This window comes from Bufo bufo, chromosome 3 (assembly GCF_905171765.1).
Source record: "Bufo bufo chromosome 3, aBufBuf1.1, whole genome shotgun sequence".
Lineage (NCBI taxonomy): Eukaryota > Metazoa > Chordata > Amphibia > Anura > Bufonidae > Bufo > Bufo bufo.
Window position 1 is genome coordinate 100,080,948 of NC_053391.1, and position 19,278 is coordinate 100,100,225.

At 43.4% G+C, this 19,278-nt stretch overlaps 1 protein-coding gene across 3 annotated transcripts in view; it reads right to left on the minus strand.

Annotated features, from left to right (window-relative positions):
- RAB34 (RAB34, member RAS oncogene family) overlaps positions 1–18,582 on the minus strand; it is a 50,661-nt gene extending 32,079 nt beyond the window's left edge. For 2 of the 3 annotated variants that reach the window (XM_040421793.1, XM_040421791.1), the window contains exons 1-3: positions 18,303–18,582; positions 14,794–14,872; positions 520–611 (exon numbers count right to left, since the gene is read on the minus strand). In XM_040421793.1, coding sequence (XP_040277727.1) covers positions 520–611; positions 14,794–14,850 — 149 coding nt within the window. In that variant the 5' untranslated portion in view covers positions 14,851–14,872; positions 18,303–18,582. Of the gene's footprint in view, positions 1–519; positions 612–14,793; positions 14,873–17,180; positions 17,330–18,302 lie in introns of those variants that run through there. The other variant, XM_040421792.1, reaches the window with a different exon arrangement.
- Positions 18,583–19,278: the final 696 nt, after the last annotated feature.

Consider the following 19,278-nt stretch of genomic DNA (forward strand, 5'->3'; position numbering starts at 1 on the left):
ATAATTATCCAGAATAAATTCCAACGCGTTTCCTCCCCCACACCAAAGTGTGGTTCATCAGGGGCTGTGGTGATAAGTAATAATAACCAAGGAGAAAGAGATCACAAAAAAGCATAATACAATGCAGGTACAAAGGAGACACCATAGTCAACCATAGGGCTTGTTATACACCCGCCTCCCGGTCTCCACTAAGGCCGGGTTCATATCTGCATTGTGAACTCCAGCACTCTGTTCCAGGCACTGTATACGGCATACATGCCGGAAAGCTGCCGGACAAAAAACACTACATGCAGCATTTTGTGTCTGGCCGAAAGCTGGCATATAGGCTGTAAAGAGGCCAGATCCCATTATACTGAATGGGGACTCGGCAGTGGATTGTGGTATCTGGCTATGAACTCCGTTAGAACAAACTGCCGGGATTCACAATGCAGTTTGTTAACAAAATGTACATTGAGCGCTTTGCGTACTGAGGAGCTAAATCAGTCTAATTGATATATATTTCATCTAGACTTTGCTTACCCCACAGTCCCGGTTCTCTGCTGCTTGCAGGCACTGATGACTTTAGAATGAAAGGAGTCTCTGGTGTGAAGACATGCCTCCTTTTTGAAACACTGTAAAAACAACACATAACACAAATTAATCTAATTAAAAAGGAAAATTGGGATACATTTTGTTATATACAACGGACGCCTCTCCCTAGGGCCCTCTATGTAATGTGACCCAGGTATAGGAATGCCGAGTGGTATAGTGCGGCCTAAAGGGAATAATTGAGGAATTTGCAAGAAAAATTGAGTTCAGACCTTGTATGTAGTTGAACAGCAGCTATACTTGAATAAACGTTCATCAGAAACAATCTTCAAGCTTTGTCTTGGTTCCAGCAGGCTTTAGCATGAAAACTGGCAGGCAAACTTGTCTCTGCTACATCTGTTTCTCTCTGACTCTGCTGTACTGACAGGCTGCTGTATAACTTTGCTTTCTTCTTGATGCTGCACTTCTCATTGTAGTCTGACTCTAGGTTATGCCAGGGAACTATGCTCCTGGCTTCTGAGGCTTTAAGCTTTGGCCTCCATGGCAAGCAAAGCTTAGGGTGCTCTGGCTGGCTTGGACACGTCCAGCAGAGACGTGCCCTGCACACCTGTCCCCTCGCAGGGGTAAAGCTAGACTAACTCTCACTAGTCCCCACCATTCCTGCAGGAGGTGGGACTCACCCACTCCTCCACAGAGGGGGGTTAGAATGGAATGGAAAGCTCCATTCTACCTACGTAACTGTAGTTCTTCCGTGTTTGCTGCCACCTGCTGGTGAACCAGGCACATTACATTTAAACATACCAGCTGCAAAACATTGGAAATGCACAGTGTAGTGGACCTGAACAAAATACATGAGATGATATTTTGTTAGCCCATTAGAGATAGTAGCAGGGTGCAGAAGTGATAATGCCACTCTGGGGCCTTACATACACTCACCTAAAGAATTATTAGGAACACCATACTAATACGGTGTTGGACCCCCTTTTGCCTTCAGAACTGCCTTAATTCTACGTGGCATTGATTCAACAAGGTGCTGATAGCATTCTTTAGAAATGTTGGCCCATATTGATAGGATAGCATCTTGCAGTTGATGGAGATTTGAGGGATCCACATCCAGGGCACGAAGCTCCCGTTCCACCACATCCCAAAGATGCTCTATTGGGTTGAGATCTGGTGACTGTGGGGGCCATTTTAGTACAGTGAACTCATTGTCCTGTTCAAGAAACCAATTTGAAATTATTTGAGCTTTGTGACATGGTGCATTATCCTGCTGGAAGTAGCCATCAGGGGATGGATACATGTTCTCATTCTGTTTACGCCAAATTCGGACTCTACCATTTGAATGTCTCAACAAATCGAGACTCATCAGACCAGGCAACATTTTTCCAGTCTTCAACAGTCCAATTTTGGTGAGCTCGTGCAAATTGTAGCCTCTTTTTCCTATTTGTAGTGGAGATGAGTGGTACCCGGTGGGGTCTTCTGCTGTTGTAGCCCATCCGCCTCAAGGTTGTGCGTGTTGTGGCTTCACAAATGCTTTGCTGCATACCTCGGTTGTAACGAGTGGTTATTTCAGTCAACGTTGCTCTTCTATCAGCTTGAATCAGTCGGCCCATTCTCCTCTGACCTCTAGCATCCACAAGGCATTTTTGCCCACAGGACTGCCACATACTGGATGTTTTTCCCTTTTCACACCATTCTTTGTAAACCCTAGAAATGGTTGTGCGTGAAAATCCCAGTAACTGAACAGATTGTGAAATACTCAGACCGGCCCGTCTGGCACCAACCACCATGCCACGATCAAAATTGCTTAAAGGGAACCTGTCACCGGGATTTTGGGTATAGAGCTGAGGACATGGGTTGCTAGATGGCCGCTAGCACATCTGCAATATCCAGTCCCCATAACTCTGTGTGCTTTTATTGTGTAAAAAAAAAATTTGATACATATGCAAATTAACCTGAGATGAGTCAGAGCTTGAAAATATGACTCTTCTCTGGTCACACAAGTAAGATATGACTCTTATGTTAATTTGCATATATATCAAATAGTTTTTTTTACACAATAAAAGCACACAGAGCTATGGGGACTGGATATTGCGGATGTGCTAGCGGCCATCTAGCAACCTATGTCCTCAGCTCTATAACCCAAATCCTGGTGACAGGTTCCCTTTAAGACTGCTCTCTCTAAGGCCCAATTCACATGACTGTATTTTTGGTCCGCATCCGATCCACATTATTTGTTTGGATTGGATGCAGACCCATTCATTGCAATGGGGCAGCAAAAAAATCCGGACAGTACACCATGTGCTGTCTGCATCCGTTTGTCAGCTCCACAGTCCCACAAAAAAAAGAATTGAACATGTTCTATTCTTGTTCATTTTGCGGACAAGAATAGTCATTGTTACAATGGTTCTGCAAAAGAAACGGATGCAACATGGACGTCATCTGTATTTTTTGCGGATACATGTTTTGCGGACTGCAAAATACATCAGTCGTGTGAATGTAAAACGGACAAGAAAGGTGTGCTGTCTACATTTTTGGATCAGATGCAGACTAAAACCAGGATCGTGTGAATGGGGCCTTATACATAGGGTTAACACAAAAAATGTACCTTATGTATTATACTTTTTTTTTTTACTCTGGGAGTCTATGGGTGATGGATGCTGCACTTATGTAATGACCCAGAGTGCCATTACCACTTCTTTTTGACACCTTGCTGCCATTTCCTATGTGTTAATTCCTGTTATCTCATGTATCTTATGTCATCTTCTAATAATGTGCATATTTACTCCATTTAATAGTTATGTTCATGTAATGTGCCTGGTGACCACAAGGTGGCAGCAAACATTTGGCAGTGCTAGAGCAGGGAATGGACTGGATTGTCCATTCTATCTCTCCCTCTAGATGAAGAAGGATAGGAGGAGTTTAGTTTAGTTAGTAGTCAGTCTAGCCTACCCCCGCCTGGGGAGAGGTTGTGTGTTGGCTAGCAGAGCTCTGCCTGCTCTGCTGGGCCCAGAGGCTCTGCCTCTAAAGTGCAGTTTGGTTGCATGTCCCCTCCTGGACTCGCATTGCCTTCACCCAAGCTGAGCCGAAGCTTGAGGTACAAAATACCAGGACAAGAAGTTCCTAGGAATATCTACCCGAAGAGACTACTACTACTGCTAACATAGCAGAGCTGAGGAAGCTACAGCATAGCAGAGCTGAGATTGTTGCAGAGAAAGTATTTGCCTGCCATTTGCCTGCTGAAACCTATTTGAAACCAAGATAAAGTCTGGAAACTGTATGGATTACCGTTTATGCCAAGTAAATGCAACTGTTCAACATTTACCAAGTCTGGACTCAACTTTGTTTTACCCCATCCAAGTTCTTCATTCCCCTTTTGCACTGCCTCAGTCAACCACATCTGGGATCCAACCCGTATTCAAGTAGGAGCACCGTGACACAAGTGCTACACAACATCTCCAGGGATATTGTGGCCTATTCAACACCACTCTGGCCTTCCTACACTGGGTACCAACATTACCATCTACAAAGGGGACTCCATGTTCCCGTTGCTTAACCGCAACTGGCGTCACGTTTACTTGCTCTATAAGAGGGACATATTTTGTAGAAACCTCCTAAGGGGCAAGGGATACCCCAGGCGCTGGGCTCGGCCATTGCACTTACATCTGGTGAATGTATATCTCTGAGGCTACGGTAGTTATATGCACAGAGTCTGGCTAGCATTAGCTATAACTTTCCTCCAAAACTGCGCACTCTCATCCTCTCTGCTGGTGTTGGGCTGAGATGTTGGTTTTGTCTGAGATCCAAGTCTGAGCTCAGAAAAAGTGAACTGTAACTTCCTGCCTGGCAGCAGTCATTAGCCTTTTTGCTTTGCGTTGCTCATCCTACTTGCATAGACATGAAGATCTAAGGCCACATGCAGAACATTGGGACCACACAAGGTGAATGCGCTGGAGGCTCAGTTAGGAGAGAGGGTGTTATGTTACACAGCAGTGTGGTGGAAAAGAGACAAAGATCTGACATATAAGTGTATGAAAAGTACTTGCAACAGTACAACTGACATGACAAAGCAGCAACAGCTACACGTTATTTGTGACAGGTAGAACACAAACTTTAATTTACACGTATGGTTTGTTCTCCCAAGACAACATAGTACAGGTTATTCACTAAGTGGTCCCTCGAGAATAGTATGCCCCCCCCATTATACACATTTTGCCAACTTTATATACACATCATGTTTTTTTTTACAGCGGTTTAGGGGTTAACTAGCTAATATGTCTGGTGGTCTGATTAAAACCTGATATCTAGAGTGGTTCAAGGGTTACCACTTAATATTCCTGGAGGCTTAGGTTGATGAAGGGGTTAAAGCGGTAATTTGGTTTGGGGGAAAAATCAGGCGGAGACTTCATGCACACAGCCGCGTTGTGCAGCCGTCCGTGCAACTTGAATGGGTCCGTGATCCGTCCGCAACGCAAAAAATAGAACATGTTCTATTTTTTTGCTGTGCGGAGGCACGGACAGAAACACCACGGAAGCACTCCGTAGTTCTTCTGTGGGGTTACATGCCTCAGTTCCGCACCGCAGGTGTGGATTGCGGACCCATTCAAGTGAATGGGTCCGCATCCGTGATAAGGGGAGCACACGGCTGGTGCCCGCATATTGCGGACCTGCTGTTTGCGGGCCGCAAGACAGCCACGGCCGGGCAACAGCTGTGTGCATGAGGCCTAAAGGAAAGACATGGCATCAATTGAAAAAGGAACCATAAATCTGCAGTACCCCAGAATCGGGTGCTTGTAAACTTTTCTAGTTATGTAATGTTATTTAATACGCTAATGTCTTGTAATGCACCAGAGTAGTTTTGTATGGATTTGTCGGGGTTAACAGTCTTGACTCAGCCCCTTCTAGGAGGTTAGATTTAGGTCCACCCCCTAGCTCAGTATGCAGTTCTAGTATGTGAGTCTAGCTGAGGAAGAGAGAGGAAGCTACATGTGTTTATTTCTAAGAGTACTAGGCCTCAATCCCAGAAAACCACAATCTCTGAGAGATCCACAGAGAGGAAACCATCTCTACTTCACAGTACTCCTGAAGGAAAGGAAAGAGAAAGGATAAGAAGGTCCAGAATCTGCATGGCCGAGCACAGTGAGTATGGCACAGTGTTTTTATTCCCAGCCTTAGTCTCTGCAGAGAGGGAGAGAAAAAGATAGAGGAAAAGGAGTACTATAATCCACATCCGTGCTCATATCAATACAACACTATCTCTGAAGATTTGCACTGTGAGTGGCCTTGATACCGTTGGATGTACTACAACTCCCATTCTGCACTTCAGTAAAGAGAGACATTTATTTTCTACAACTGGCTTGGTTACTGACTCCTGCACCATTCGACGGCCATTGCACCTACATCTCCTGTCTAGAACCCCCACCAAACTCACAGGAGCCCCAACATCAGAGTCTGCCCCGAGGGTAGAAAAGGTGTGCCCTCCTATAAATGCCCAGCCCTAGGGAGCATCGGTGTGAGGATTGCGACTGTGAATAATTATTGCAACCAAAGCCACTACCAATCTCATCCTCCATGCGCTCACTCCTCAAACCCTCCGCCTCTACAACTGTTGTGCCAGTTTTTGATGATTTCCCTGCAGTGGTGATATACTGTACACCCAGGTGACCACTGCAGTAATCATAGACTCAGTAGTGATGCTGGCATGTAGGGCACAAGAAGGGTAAGACCAGTGATTGGCTGCAGCGGTCAAGTGGGTGTACAGAAAAATCGTCAAAGACTGGCAGGGGCCACGGGAGCAGCAGCACTGCAGGAGAAGAGGACTTATCAGATTTTATTTTAAGCTTTTCCTTCCTCTAATTTTGTACAATCCCGAAAAACGAGTTAATGGTATTATCTGTTGTGGTCTAGATTGGGGTTATTCCAATCTCATAAAGTTATGGCATATTGCTTTTTATGTTTTTATGAGAGCCATGATACATTTCACAGATACTTTAGGGTATGTTCACATGTGTCAGATTTTTACAACAGGGCCTGCAGCAGAAATCTGAGGCTGATACTCAGGAGGAGCAACAGAAAAGAATAGGTTAACAATCCCTGTTGTCCAATCTTCTCCTTATGGTAGAAGTTAGGGCAATGTTCCTCAACTTGTGGCTCTCCATCTGTTGCAACACTACAACTTCCATCATTCCATGACAGCCTGCAGCTATCAGGACATGATAGAAATTGTAGTTTTGCAACAGCTGGAGAGTTGGTGATCACTGTATTAGCGTATATTCCGTGATTGTCGGTGGGATCTGTTAGGATGGCCAGTTTAGGCACCAGGCATCTATTGCAATTCTGGCTAATGGGGTGCTAAGCATAAAAATATAGAAGATAAAAATAAAAAAAAACACATGGTTCACTTAGCCTGCCCTTTTTTATTACCCTTTTATTTTTAATCTTAGAGTAGATTTAGGCCCCTTTCACACGGGCGAGAATTCCGTGCGGGTTCAATGCGTGAGGTGAATGTATTGCACCCGCACTGAATCCGGACCCATTCACTTCAATGGGGCTGTTCAAATGAGCTATGATTTTCACACATCACTTGTGCGTTGCATGAAAATCGAAGCATGTTCTATATTCTGTGTTTTTCACGCAATGCAGGCCCCATAGAAATGAATGGGTCTGCCTGAAAATCTCAAGCATCCGCAAGCAAGTGCGGATGCGGTGCGATTTTCACGCATGGGTGCTAGGAGATGATGTAAGTAAATTGATAAAGTCAATTTACTGTATTAAATAGTAAATTGGGATACAGCGGCTCACCCCTATCACGTATGGATAGGTGCTCACCCTCTAGTCCTACCCTCAGGACCACAAAGAATGCAAAACGTATAGAAGGAACGAGGGGGCACACACACCAGGGAAACACTAGATGGATGAATAATTTGATATTTAATGTTTAATACTCTAAAAACAAACCCCTAAAATCACATAAAACGTACATCAAATAACTACAATAGCAGCCTATATAGCATGTACATATAACGCCACAGATATAATATTGACAACTGTGCAGCCGGTGTAGTGATGAGACACTACTATGGGTACAATATATTAAAGTTTGATGTGTAACAGTTCATCCGAACAGTGTCCCAAATCATATGGTGCTGCACAGAGTAAACCAATAGCGGTAGTAATATAGGAAGTCCTGAAGATAGCCCCAACAGATGTATCGGATGAGGCAATGAAAATGACTATATGTCAATGTCCGGTATTTGAAGATAAGTACAGAGATGCGTACGGGTAAAGCGCATAGGCACTGGCCTCCAGATTACTTACAGTGTCCAGCCGCTTCAGGTCTCCCGGTCTCACCCCTCCTTGCTGCCTAACCGCAGCACGATTTCCCAGGTGGCCGAACACGGCCGTCTGTGGCGTCCCACGTGACCTGGTGCTCTGGGGTTCCGGGCAGACGCTTAGATGACGTCACTGCTTTGCGGCGGTAATTTTAAATCTGGATCTGGATCTCTTGCGCTTTCGATCTGAAGTATAGTTTCTTTGTCCTTTTTCTCCTTGAATCCACGCTCACTCTGTATGCCAGACGCGTTTCAGGGTCTTACGCCCCTTCCTCAGTGGCCACCGAGTGAGTGGATTCTCACTCCTTATATATGGTATTAGCCCACCCTCAATTGTGCTTTGTTCAGCTTGTTGCAATATGCGGGGTGGATTTAATTACTGCTGCATTTCTACTAACAATTAAAATGTTACATTCAAGTTAAAAACATGATACATAATAAATATTACTCCCCTTTAGTAAATACAACATTAAAATATCTTAAAAATGTTCTTGATATAGGATTGCAGGGTTAGAACTCCATTATGAGGAAAATCGCATTGAAAACGCTTCAAAAACGCAACAGTGTGAATTGCGTCTTCATTGCGGTTTTTATGTTTTTTGTGTTTTTATATTGTATAGAGTCAGGTGACCCTACCTAAAAGGATTGGACCAGAATGAAAAGATTTAAAAAGATATAAAAAGATATAAAAAGAGATATGAAAAGATTTAAAAAGATTTAGAGTGATCTTCATCAGAAATCATATATTGCAAGGGTAATTCATGGTTGTATAGTTGTATATGACTCCCTACATATACAACTATACAACCATGAATTACCCTTGCAATATATGATTTCTGATGAAGATCACTCTAAATCTTTTTAAATCTTTTCATATCTCTTTTTATATCTTTTTATATCTTTTTAAATCTTTTCATTCTGGTCCAATCCTTTTAGGTAGGGTCACCTGACTCTATACAATATAAAAACACAAAAAACATAAAAACCGCAATGAAGACGCAATTCACACTGTTGCGTTTTTGAAGCGTTTTCAATGCGATTTTCCTCATAATGGAGTTCTAACCCTGCAATCCTATATCAAGAACATTTTTAAGATATTTTAATGTTGTATTTACTAAAGGGGAGTAATATTTATTATGTATCATGTTTTTAACTTGAATGTAACATTTTAATTGTTAGTAGAAATGCAGCAGTAATTAAATCCACCCCGCATATTGCAACAAGCTGAACAAAGCACAATTGAGGGTGGGCTAATACCATATATAAGGAGTGAGAATCCACTCACTCGGTGGCCACTGAGGAAGGGGCGTAAGACCCTGAAACGCGTCTGGCATACAGAGTGAGCGTGGATTCAAGGAGAAAAAGGACAAAGAAACTATACTTCAGATCGAAAGCGCAAGAGATCCAGATCCAGATTTAAAATTACCGCCGCAAAGCAGTGACGTCATCTAAGCGTCTGCCCGGAACCCCAGAGCACCAGGTCACGTGGGACGCCACAGACGGCCGTGTTCGGCCACCTGGGAAATCGTGCTGCGGTTAGGCAGCAAGGAGGGGTGAGACCGGGAGACCTGAAGCGGCTGGACACTGTAAGTAATCTGGAGGCCAGTGCCTATGCGCTTTACCCGTACGCATCTCTGTACTTATCTTCAAATACCGGACATTGACATATAGTCATTTTCATTGCCTCATCCGATACATCTGTTGGGGCTATCTTCAGGACTTCCTATATTACTACCGCTATTGGTTTACTCTGTGCAGCACCATATGATTTGGGACACTGTTCGGATGAACTGTTACACATCAAACTTTAATATATTGTACCCATAGTAGTGTCTCATCACTACACCGGCTGCACAGTTGTCAATATTATATCTGTGGCGTTATATGTACATGCTATATAGGCTGCTATTGTAGTTATTTGATGTACGTTTTATGTGATTTTAGGGGTTTGTTTTTAGAGTATTAAACATTAAATATCAAATTATTCATCCATCTAGTGTTTCCCTGGTGTGTGTGCCCCCTCGTTCCTTCTATACAATTTACTGTATTATTTTACCTTATAACATGGTTATAAGGGAAAATAATAGCATTCTTTATACAGAATGCTTACTAAAATGTGGCTTTAGGGGTTAAAAAATATAAAAATATTAACTCTCCTCATCCTGTTGTTCGCGCAGCCGGCATCATCTTCTTTCTTCTTCTTTCAGGACCTGCCAAAGGACCTTTGATGACGTAATCATTTCTATCTTCATTCAGCAGCTGACGTCACCGCGCTCACCACGTGGTGAGCGCGATTACGTCAAAGGTCCTTTGGCAGGTCCTGAAAGAAGAAGAAAGAAGAAGATGCTGGCTGCGCGAACAACAGGATGAGGTGAGTTAATTTTTTTTTTATTTTTTTTTATTTAACCCCTAAAGCCACATTTTAGTAAGCATTCTGTATTAAGAATGCTATTATTTCCCTTATAACCATGTTATAAGGGAAAATAATAAAATATACAGAACACCAGCCCAAACCCGAACTTCAGTAAAGAAGAAATCCGGGTTCGGGTCTGGGCACCACAGTCAGTTTTTTATCACGCGCGTGCAAAACGCATTGCACCCGAATGATAAAAACTGAACATCGGAATACAATCGCAGTCAAAACTGACTACAATTGCGTACCTACTCGCATGATTTTCCCTGGTCGCAGACGCAACGCATCCGGACCTAATCCAGACATGCTCGTCTGCCAGGGGCCTTATGCTTTTCCAGGCTTGTTTTCATTCACAAGCTTTTAGCTAGGCCACCATAGCACTCAATTAACAGGAACAAGACGTTCATTTCCGATAATTACTGGCCTGTCAGAGGTGAGACCTGCTTACATGTAGCAATCACCTCCGCTGTATGGGAATTGGCAACCACTGCTGCAATCACTTGACCCCATAGAGCAGGGGTCAGCAACCTTCGGCACTACAATTCCCATGCTCGGAGTTGTAGTTTCACAACAGCTGGAGTGCCAGAGGTTGCATACCCCTGTCATAGAAAATGAATGTTTCTGGACAGCAGATGTGCTTCACAGAGACAATAGGGGACATTTACTAAGCATGTTGCACAAGAATTATGGCATATAATGCGTCAAAAAGAATAACGTTTTAATTTGCGCCAAATATATCAACAGTTTTCTCCAGATTTTTCACTATAAAGAATGCATAACTCCAGAAATTAGTTATAAATGTCAGTGGGCGGAGCTATCAAATTGGCGCATATTACACCTTATTTATCATCCTCTTATTGGCGGACAATTAGGCCAGCTTATGTGGGGGTGCATGGTGTAAAAAGTCGCAGTTATGGCATAAAGATGTGACTTTTTGTCAAAAAGTCACATTTGTGAAAAGAAAAACCAACCCATTATGGGAACAAGTGATATTAAAGTATTAAAACAGGAGGCATTTATTTTTATCTAATATAAATGAGCTAAACGACAGGGTTCTGTCAATAATTGATATCCAACAAAACAATAACAAAAACGTCCCGAGTCTGAGACAAAAGTCGCAATTTACCAGTGGAAATGTCGCAAATATGCTTCAAAAGTTGCAAATATGTTTCAAAAGTCGCAAGTGCAGTCTGGCAGGAGGTGGCTGAAATGGCGCATTTCAGTAAAAAAAAGTCACATTTTCGTGCTATTGGCGTTAAAATGTCGCAAATCAAGAGAAATAGGCAGATAATCAAGTTTATATTTTTTAAAAGTCGCATTTTAAAAGTGGCGTGCACCTTTTGATATATGAGGTAAAAAAAAAAACACTTTTGATTTGTAATGTTAGTATTTTTTTGGCGCAAATTACATCATTATTGATAAATGTTCCCCAATAATTTTTGGTGAAAGACATGATGACCCGATGAACCAGCGTTTGCTCCTTTATCAAGTGATCACCGGCAGCTTTACACAGGCCAGTTATCAGGAAGGAGTGTTTATACAAACACTTATCCCCGATAATTGGAATCATTATCGGTCAGTTTAAAAGGACCTTTAAAAATCTGTAATATGTGGCAACAATCAGGCAAATGAACCACTGTATGGGCATTCATACACAGTCGTTGCAGCATGTGAGCACACTTAGGCCCCTTTCACACGAGCGAGTTTTCCGCGCGGATGCGTTGCGGGAGGTGAACGCATTGCATCCGCACAGAATCCTGACCCATTCATTTCTATGGGGCTGTGCACATGAGCGGTGATTTTCACGCATCACTTGTGCGTTGCGTGAAAATCGCAGCATGCTCCTCTTTGTGCGTTTTTCACGTAACGCAAGCCCCATAGAAATGAATGGGGTTGCGTGAAAATCGCAAGCATCCGCAAGCAAGTGCGGATGCGGTGCGATTTTCACGCATGGTTGCTAGGAGACGATCGGGATGGAGACCCGATCATTATTATTTTCCCTTATAACATGGTTATAAGGGAAAATAATAGCATTCTGAATACAAAATGCATAGTAAAACAGCGCTGGAGGGGTTAAAAAAATAATAATCATTTAACTCACCTTAATCCACTTGATCGCGATGTCGGCATCTCCTTCTGTCCCCTTTACTGAATAGGACCTGTGGTGAGCATTAATTATAGGTCAAGGACCTTTGATGACGTCACTCCGGTCATCACATGGTACGTCACATGATCTTTTACCATGGTGAAACCTATAATTAATGCTCACCACAGGTCCTATTCAGTAAAGGGGACAGAAGGAGATGCCGGCATCGCGATCAAGTGGATTTAGGTGAGTTAAATTATTTTTTATTTTTTTTAACCCCTCCAGCGCTGTTTTACTATGCATTCTGTATTCAGAATGCAATTATTTTCCCTTATAACCATGTTATAAGGGAAAATAATACAATCTACAGAACACCGGTCCCAAGCCCGAACTTCTGTGAAGAAGTTCGGTTTTGGGTACCAAACATGTGCGATTTTTCTCACGCGAGTGCAAAACGCATTACAATGTTTTGCACTCGCGCAGAAAAATCGCGGGTGTTCCCGCAACGCACCTGCAAATTTTTCCGCAACGCCCGTGTGAAAGGGGCCTAAATGATCAGCCAGTAGATGAGCAAATCATAATTTCTCTGCTGATCGCACCTTTTAAGCAGACATAAAAATCATCGGTTGTTGGCAGAACATCTCCTCATATAAACATGGACGTGCTGCTGGCAATAATGACACTGCACTAAAGGGGTTTTCTGAGAGCTTTTTACTGATGACCAATAGTCTGAATAGTGGGGGTCTCACACTTGTGCAGCGTCCCACATATGTGTGTAAATGGGACACTTTAAACATCTGAATATATATATATGTGTTTATTTGCAATGTATGGTATTTCCTATTATCTGGCTGGCAATGTAATTACACCCACTCGCCCTTAGGTGGTGCTGGCACCACATAATATATGTAGCTTGGGTGTGTCTAGACAGGAAGTGAGTTAGTTGAAGTAGTTGGTGAGAGGAGGAGAAGCAAGTTCATGGAGGAGAGAGACAAGCTAAAGTCACCATGTAGCTGTGTTCCTTTCCTCTGGGCCCTGATCAAGCCTGGAGAAGATAACTACAGAAACCAAGCACCAGACAGTGAGTCTATGTACAAAGATGCAGAGAGCCTAGCGAGGGTAACAGCTAAACTTAGCTTATGGACCTCATCAGCACAAGTGACCAGGAGTAGCTTTTCGAGTGCCTGGACACAAATGGACAGTTAGTGCGCAGAATTGTCCTTATCCACTACACAAGCCTTCCGGGTCATAGTGGAAAAACCTATTTATAAGAGTATCCTGCAAATAATAATAAGTGTTTTCCTGCCGCGAGGGGAACGCTCTTAAAGGATAGCTCATAGTAACTATATATAATAGCATACTTTAGTACCAGAGTGCTATAGAGTAGACTTGGGATTACCACCAGGATCCTTGCCTGTAAAGTATCTAGTTTAAAAAGGACAACTCCTTCATTGACAACTGCCACTACCTGATAATAGGATTACCAGTGAACGTATTATTACTTATGCCATAGAAAAAGCTTTCCATTGATGAACTGTACCAACTGTCCAGAGACTATTGATTCTTCAGTAAATGTTCAACTGGTTTACAACAACCGACTCCTCATTTTTACTACTGCTACTCTCAACATTTGCACCTAACGGTGCTGGCGTCACGAACCAGGGGCCCAGACGCAAAAGCACCTAACACCAATTACCATGAAGGGAACCTCAACTTCCATCTGGCTGGTGTTCCCTGCAACCGAGAGTGCCCCGGAGGATTTATTGCTGTCTTCCCATCCACTGTACGCCAGCCCAGGGAGGCATCTGCTAACCGTGAGTACATGAACTATTGCACCCATTGTCCCACCGTGAGCTTCACGTGTTTTCCCCTGTGGTTTGGTATGCTACACTTGGGAGCCCCACTGATCAGCTGTTTGAGAAACCAGCAGCACTCACAGTATCACCGAGGCCTTCTCTTGCTTTTCCTAGGCCATCTGACGTCACGTTCACTCACCTAGGCCAAGGCGCAGCTCAACCCCATTGGAGTGAATGGGGCTGAGCTGCGATACCAAACACAGCCGCTATACAATGTATGGCGCTGTGTTTGGTGAGATGAGAGAAGGCCGTGGTGCTACTGCCAGCTGATCGGCGGGGGTACTGGTTGTAAGACCCTTTCGATCAGATACTGAGGACCTATCCAGAGGATCACATACCGTCCCAATGATTGCTCCATGTAAATGGAGACAAACAGGAGTCAATCAACAAGCTAACGACCTGCGTAAAATAAATATTACTGTGGAATGTCCAACCACTGGTAACAAGTCTGTTGTAAAATAATGCTAAATAAACTGCTTAAAAAGATGAACATTTATTTTTTACTGATAAATTATAATCTTAGGCAAAAACAGAAGGACAATGTTGATTAGGGTATAAACCAGTAACACTTCTTCTTACCTGGGGGATCTCTGCCACAATCCTATCTCTCCGCACTGGGGGTAGCACACTCATCATTAACAACTGTCAAGACTGCTGACTGTGGGGACAAAAGAAGCAAGTAGTTACCCCACAAAGAACACAACAGAGGTAGCCCTATCACAAATGAAGCTGGAACTGGAAGTTTAAAGAGCGTTTAACCATGAAGTGAAAAATGTCGCCGGGCTTTCCTCATTAGCATGCCTTTGTCTGAAAAACCATTGAATTATTTAGTAACTTTCTTTGTTATTGCCAGGTTTACATATACATGACTGCACAGCGACTCCAGACACTTTTTACGCAATTTTATTTTCAGATATCCTTTTGCACATGTCGAGACAGAAATTTATTAGTGAACTGGTCGTCCCTTATGGAACAAATGACACAATAAAACAAGATGACCACCCATGTGGTTTTTAGAGGATCTGTTTACTCCATGTTTATCTGACAGAGGGAACTGGTAGGAGGTCATCTTGATAGAGGAACAGTTAAAGGGGTTTTCTTGGAGTACAATATTGATGACCTATCCTCAAGAGAGGTCATTAACATATGATTGGTGGGGGACTTTTGGCACACCTATCAATCAACTGTTTGAAAGGACCACAGAACTCAGACAAGCGATACGGCCTCCTCACAGTATACCAAACACAGCGCCGTACATTGCATATGGCTGTGCTTGGTATAGCAGCCCAGGTCCATGTGAGTGACTGATAAATGTGATGTCACTGGCCTAGGAAATGGCTGCATCACTTAACGGAGCGCCATGGTCCCTTCAAACAGCTGATTGGTGGGGTGCCAGGAGTAGAACCCTCTCCAATCTAATACTGGTACAAAAGAAGTAAATTCCAGGACTTGTTGTCCAACCTAAAAATATTATTTATTGCAGTCCATTAAAAGCAATTCCATGAGCACAATACTGCATAGCAGGTCTACGCATTTCAGATCAGACTGTTCTTAATCATGACCTTAATATGAACAACAATCACAGGACATTTAAAACATAGTACAAGTCACATGACCAAATCATACAGAAAACACCATCGGGGACTAATAGCAGCAAATAAGATCCCGTCTCTGATTTCACCCCTTAGGGATCCTAGAGTGCAACACAAATGTCCAAAAAGGCTCTCGATTGGTTAATTTTTTGTCATATTCTCCACCACAACGTGGGCAAAAAAATTAACCAATCTAGAGTCTTCTTGGATATTTGTGCTGCAACTGGTTCACCTGGTGTTTAGTGAGTGATTGGACATGTGACCTGTTCCATGTATTAAATATCTTGTGAATGTTCTTCATATTAATGTCATGATTAAGAACCGTTTGGTTCAAAACGCGTAGACCTGCCATCTGGTATTGGTGAGACACTGAGCGTTGGATTTTTTTCTTTTTGCATTGTCTGCCTTTTCCTTCTCCAGGACTCCATGCACGGACTGGTCTCCGGCTTTGGATCTGATATTGATTACCTATCCTGAGGATAGGGTATCAATATTGTACTCCCAGAAAACCTTAACATTTGCTAATTCCTTATTAGGGGGACACTATAAATTACATATGAGTCATGCTTTTATATTGTACCCCTGCCCCCTATTTAAAGCTTTTTTTCATGCTTTTATATTGTACCCCTGCCCCCAATCTAGAGCTTTTTTGCAACAACGGAGTCTCAAAATGGAATAAGATGAGAGACACGTCTGTTTGATATTTGTATGTCCATTATGTGTTGCATCCTGAGAATGCAGATATCCTCGTAATCAGGGGCATAGCTATAGGGGGTGCAGAGGTAGCAGTCGCTACCGGGCCCAGGAGCCTGAGGGGGCCCAAAAACCCTTGTGCCACATAAGACACTGGCATTATAGAAAGTGCATGCTGGTCAATTTACACCTCTGGCTGGAGGGAAGGAGTTAGGTCAAGAATTTAGATTGAGGGGGTGCCCTTTCAATGTTTGCTTCTGGCAACAACAAGGCTATGTGCTCCCCTGCCCCTTGCCAACAAGGGAAGGGGGGCCCAAGCTGAACTCTTGCACCAGGGCCCATGAGCCTTTAGCTACGCCCCTGCTCGTAATTCTAATTTATTGCATAGGACTGATGCAATATGATCTATCTCATAACAGATCCCACTGAATTACAGTGGGTCCATCAGATTTCTGTGAACAGATCCTACACTTATGTCTAGAAGAACCACACGCACAACAATTCCTGCTCTGCAAACATCAACATGTGAAAAGTGTAGCCTGGGGCAACACACATTGAATCACTAAATAGCCCTTGTACAGTTCCTGTTGGATTACTACTCCTATTCTCTATGTATGAAGCAGAAAGCAGACTAGATGCGAAAATACTTTCCGAACGTTAATAAAAAAAAAAAACTCTTACCTCATCCACGAAATATCTTGGAGAAAGAGTTTACATAAAGCTCAGTGTGTGCTGGAAAGCCACAGCTGGATCATCCCATAACAATGCCTGACTGGGGCGAAATCTGCACAATTGTGGCAGTAACATGAGAGCAGGAAATTCCAAGAGATCTGAACCGCATCTAACACAGGCAGCAGTCCTATAGCCTGAGCCTAACCAGGAACAGAGTGCAAGCAGCACGGGCATGGCAACGGCTTCCAACAACACAAGATGCATTGCAACCATGACCGTGACAATGTGCAATCTACCACAACAATGCCAATCCAAATCTACACACGTCTTCCGTCCTCGTCTGTATGTATCAGTACTGACTTTAGACTGTCCGCTCTGATGAGCAGGAGGATCTCACTTTTAATCAATACTTGCTCTTTGGGTCTGTGCATTGTTGAGTGTAAGCACCGTGGTATAGGTTAGGCTACATGCACACGACCGTTGTGTGTTTTGCTGCCCGCAAATTGCGGATCCGCAAAACACAGATGGCGTCCGTGTGCGTTCCGCAGTTTGCAGAACGGCACGGACAGCCATTAATATAACTACCTATTCTTGTCCGCAAAACGGACAAGAATAGGACAGGTTATATTTTTTTGGTGGACCACGGAATGGAGCAACGGATGCGGACAGCACACGGAGTGCTGTCCGCATCTTTTGCGGCCCCATTGAAGTGAATGGGTCCGCATCCGAGTCGCAAAAACTGCGGCTCGGATGTGGACCAAAACAACGGTCGTGTGCATGTAGCCTTAGTATAATAATGGATAGCTTTAGGATATGGCCACTTGGTCAGGTTTCCTGATGCCGTTTTAGAAGCCAGAAATCAGGTATGGATCATAAAAGGAGAGAAAGTATAAAGGACAGATAAGACTTGTCCTCTTTTCCGAATTCACTCCTGGTTTTGGCTTCCAGAAAATGTGACCGTGTTGTCATACCCTTAGTAGTGGTACAGGCAGCATAATCCTCATGGCAAAAGGTCTGAGAACAGATTTCACTACTGAATTATCAGACTGTTTCCATGAAGATGGACACGTAAGCCATCCCCAGACACCATCTGGAGCTCCAGGCTGCATTAACTAGCAGATGTCCGCTTACCTGGCATAAGAAATCTGTACCGGCGGAAAGGGTGTCACGTTGTTCCCCACTTCACAAGAGCTCAGGCAACAGTGAGGGAGGCAGAGGGGGCGGCCCAGCTGCCGGCAGCTGCTTCTTATTACTGTGACTCAAATAACTGAGTGGCCTGGTTATTATTCCCCAGCCCCGAATCCTCCTCCCCTGCTGCTGACTCTTGTATTCCACCCTGAAGTCTGGTGGGGGGATGAGAGCAGTGACTAAAGCCCCTAGGATGTTGGTGGTTCAGCCTCAGGAAGTTCTTGTGTGCCCCATGCTGAGAGGAGAATCTAGCGAAGTGTCAAAGATGGAGAATTAGCATTGATTGAAGTAACCTCCCCCTACAGTTACTTACCACTTCACTGGACTTGTCACATCCTTCTGCATATAACATTATCACCCTAAAAGGTGCCAGCTGCTAAGAAAACAGAAAAAAAGTCCAATATTTATCTCGCCGGCTATCTATTCAATTGGTGGATGTCTCTAGTTCGTTTCCATGTAAACCTTTTGTATACAAAATCACGGATGTCACCCAGCCGATGATTCCAGCTACTGTTAAGAGTCCATTTTGCTTGATCAATAAAATTTACAATGTTAGATACTAACTAATGTATGCCAGTCTTATACTAGTGCTACAGATCTAAATCTATTATACTGAAGTTTAAAGAGTAACTAAACTTTTAATTAACTTTTTGGATAAATGTCCCTAATGCCCTAATACATTACAAAAAGTATTATTTTATTAATGGATTTTGAATTTTTAATAAAGATATCCCTCCTATAGCGCACCTATCCCCGTGCGTTTAAAATGCACTTTTCTGTACACCGCTGACCTCACAGCGGTGTACCGAGTTCGGGCTCTACAGTTTATGAATGGGGCCGCAGCGCATGTAATACAGGCAGGAGCTAAAAGTCCTGCATGTCAGCTTTTAACTTGGCGAAGCAGGCACAGGCAGGAGCC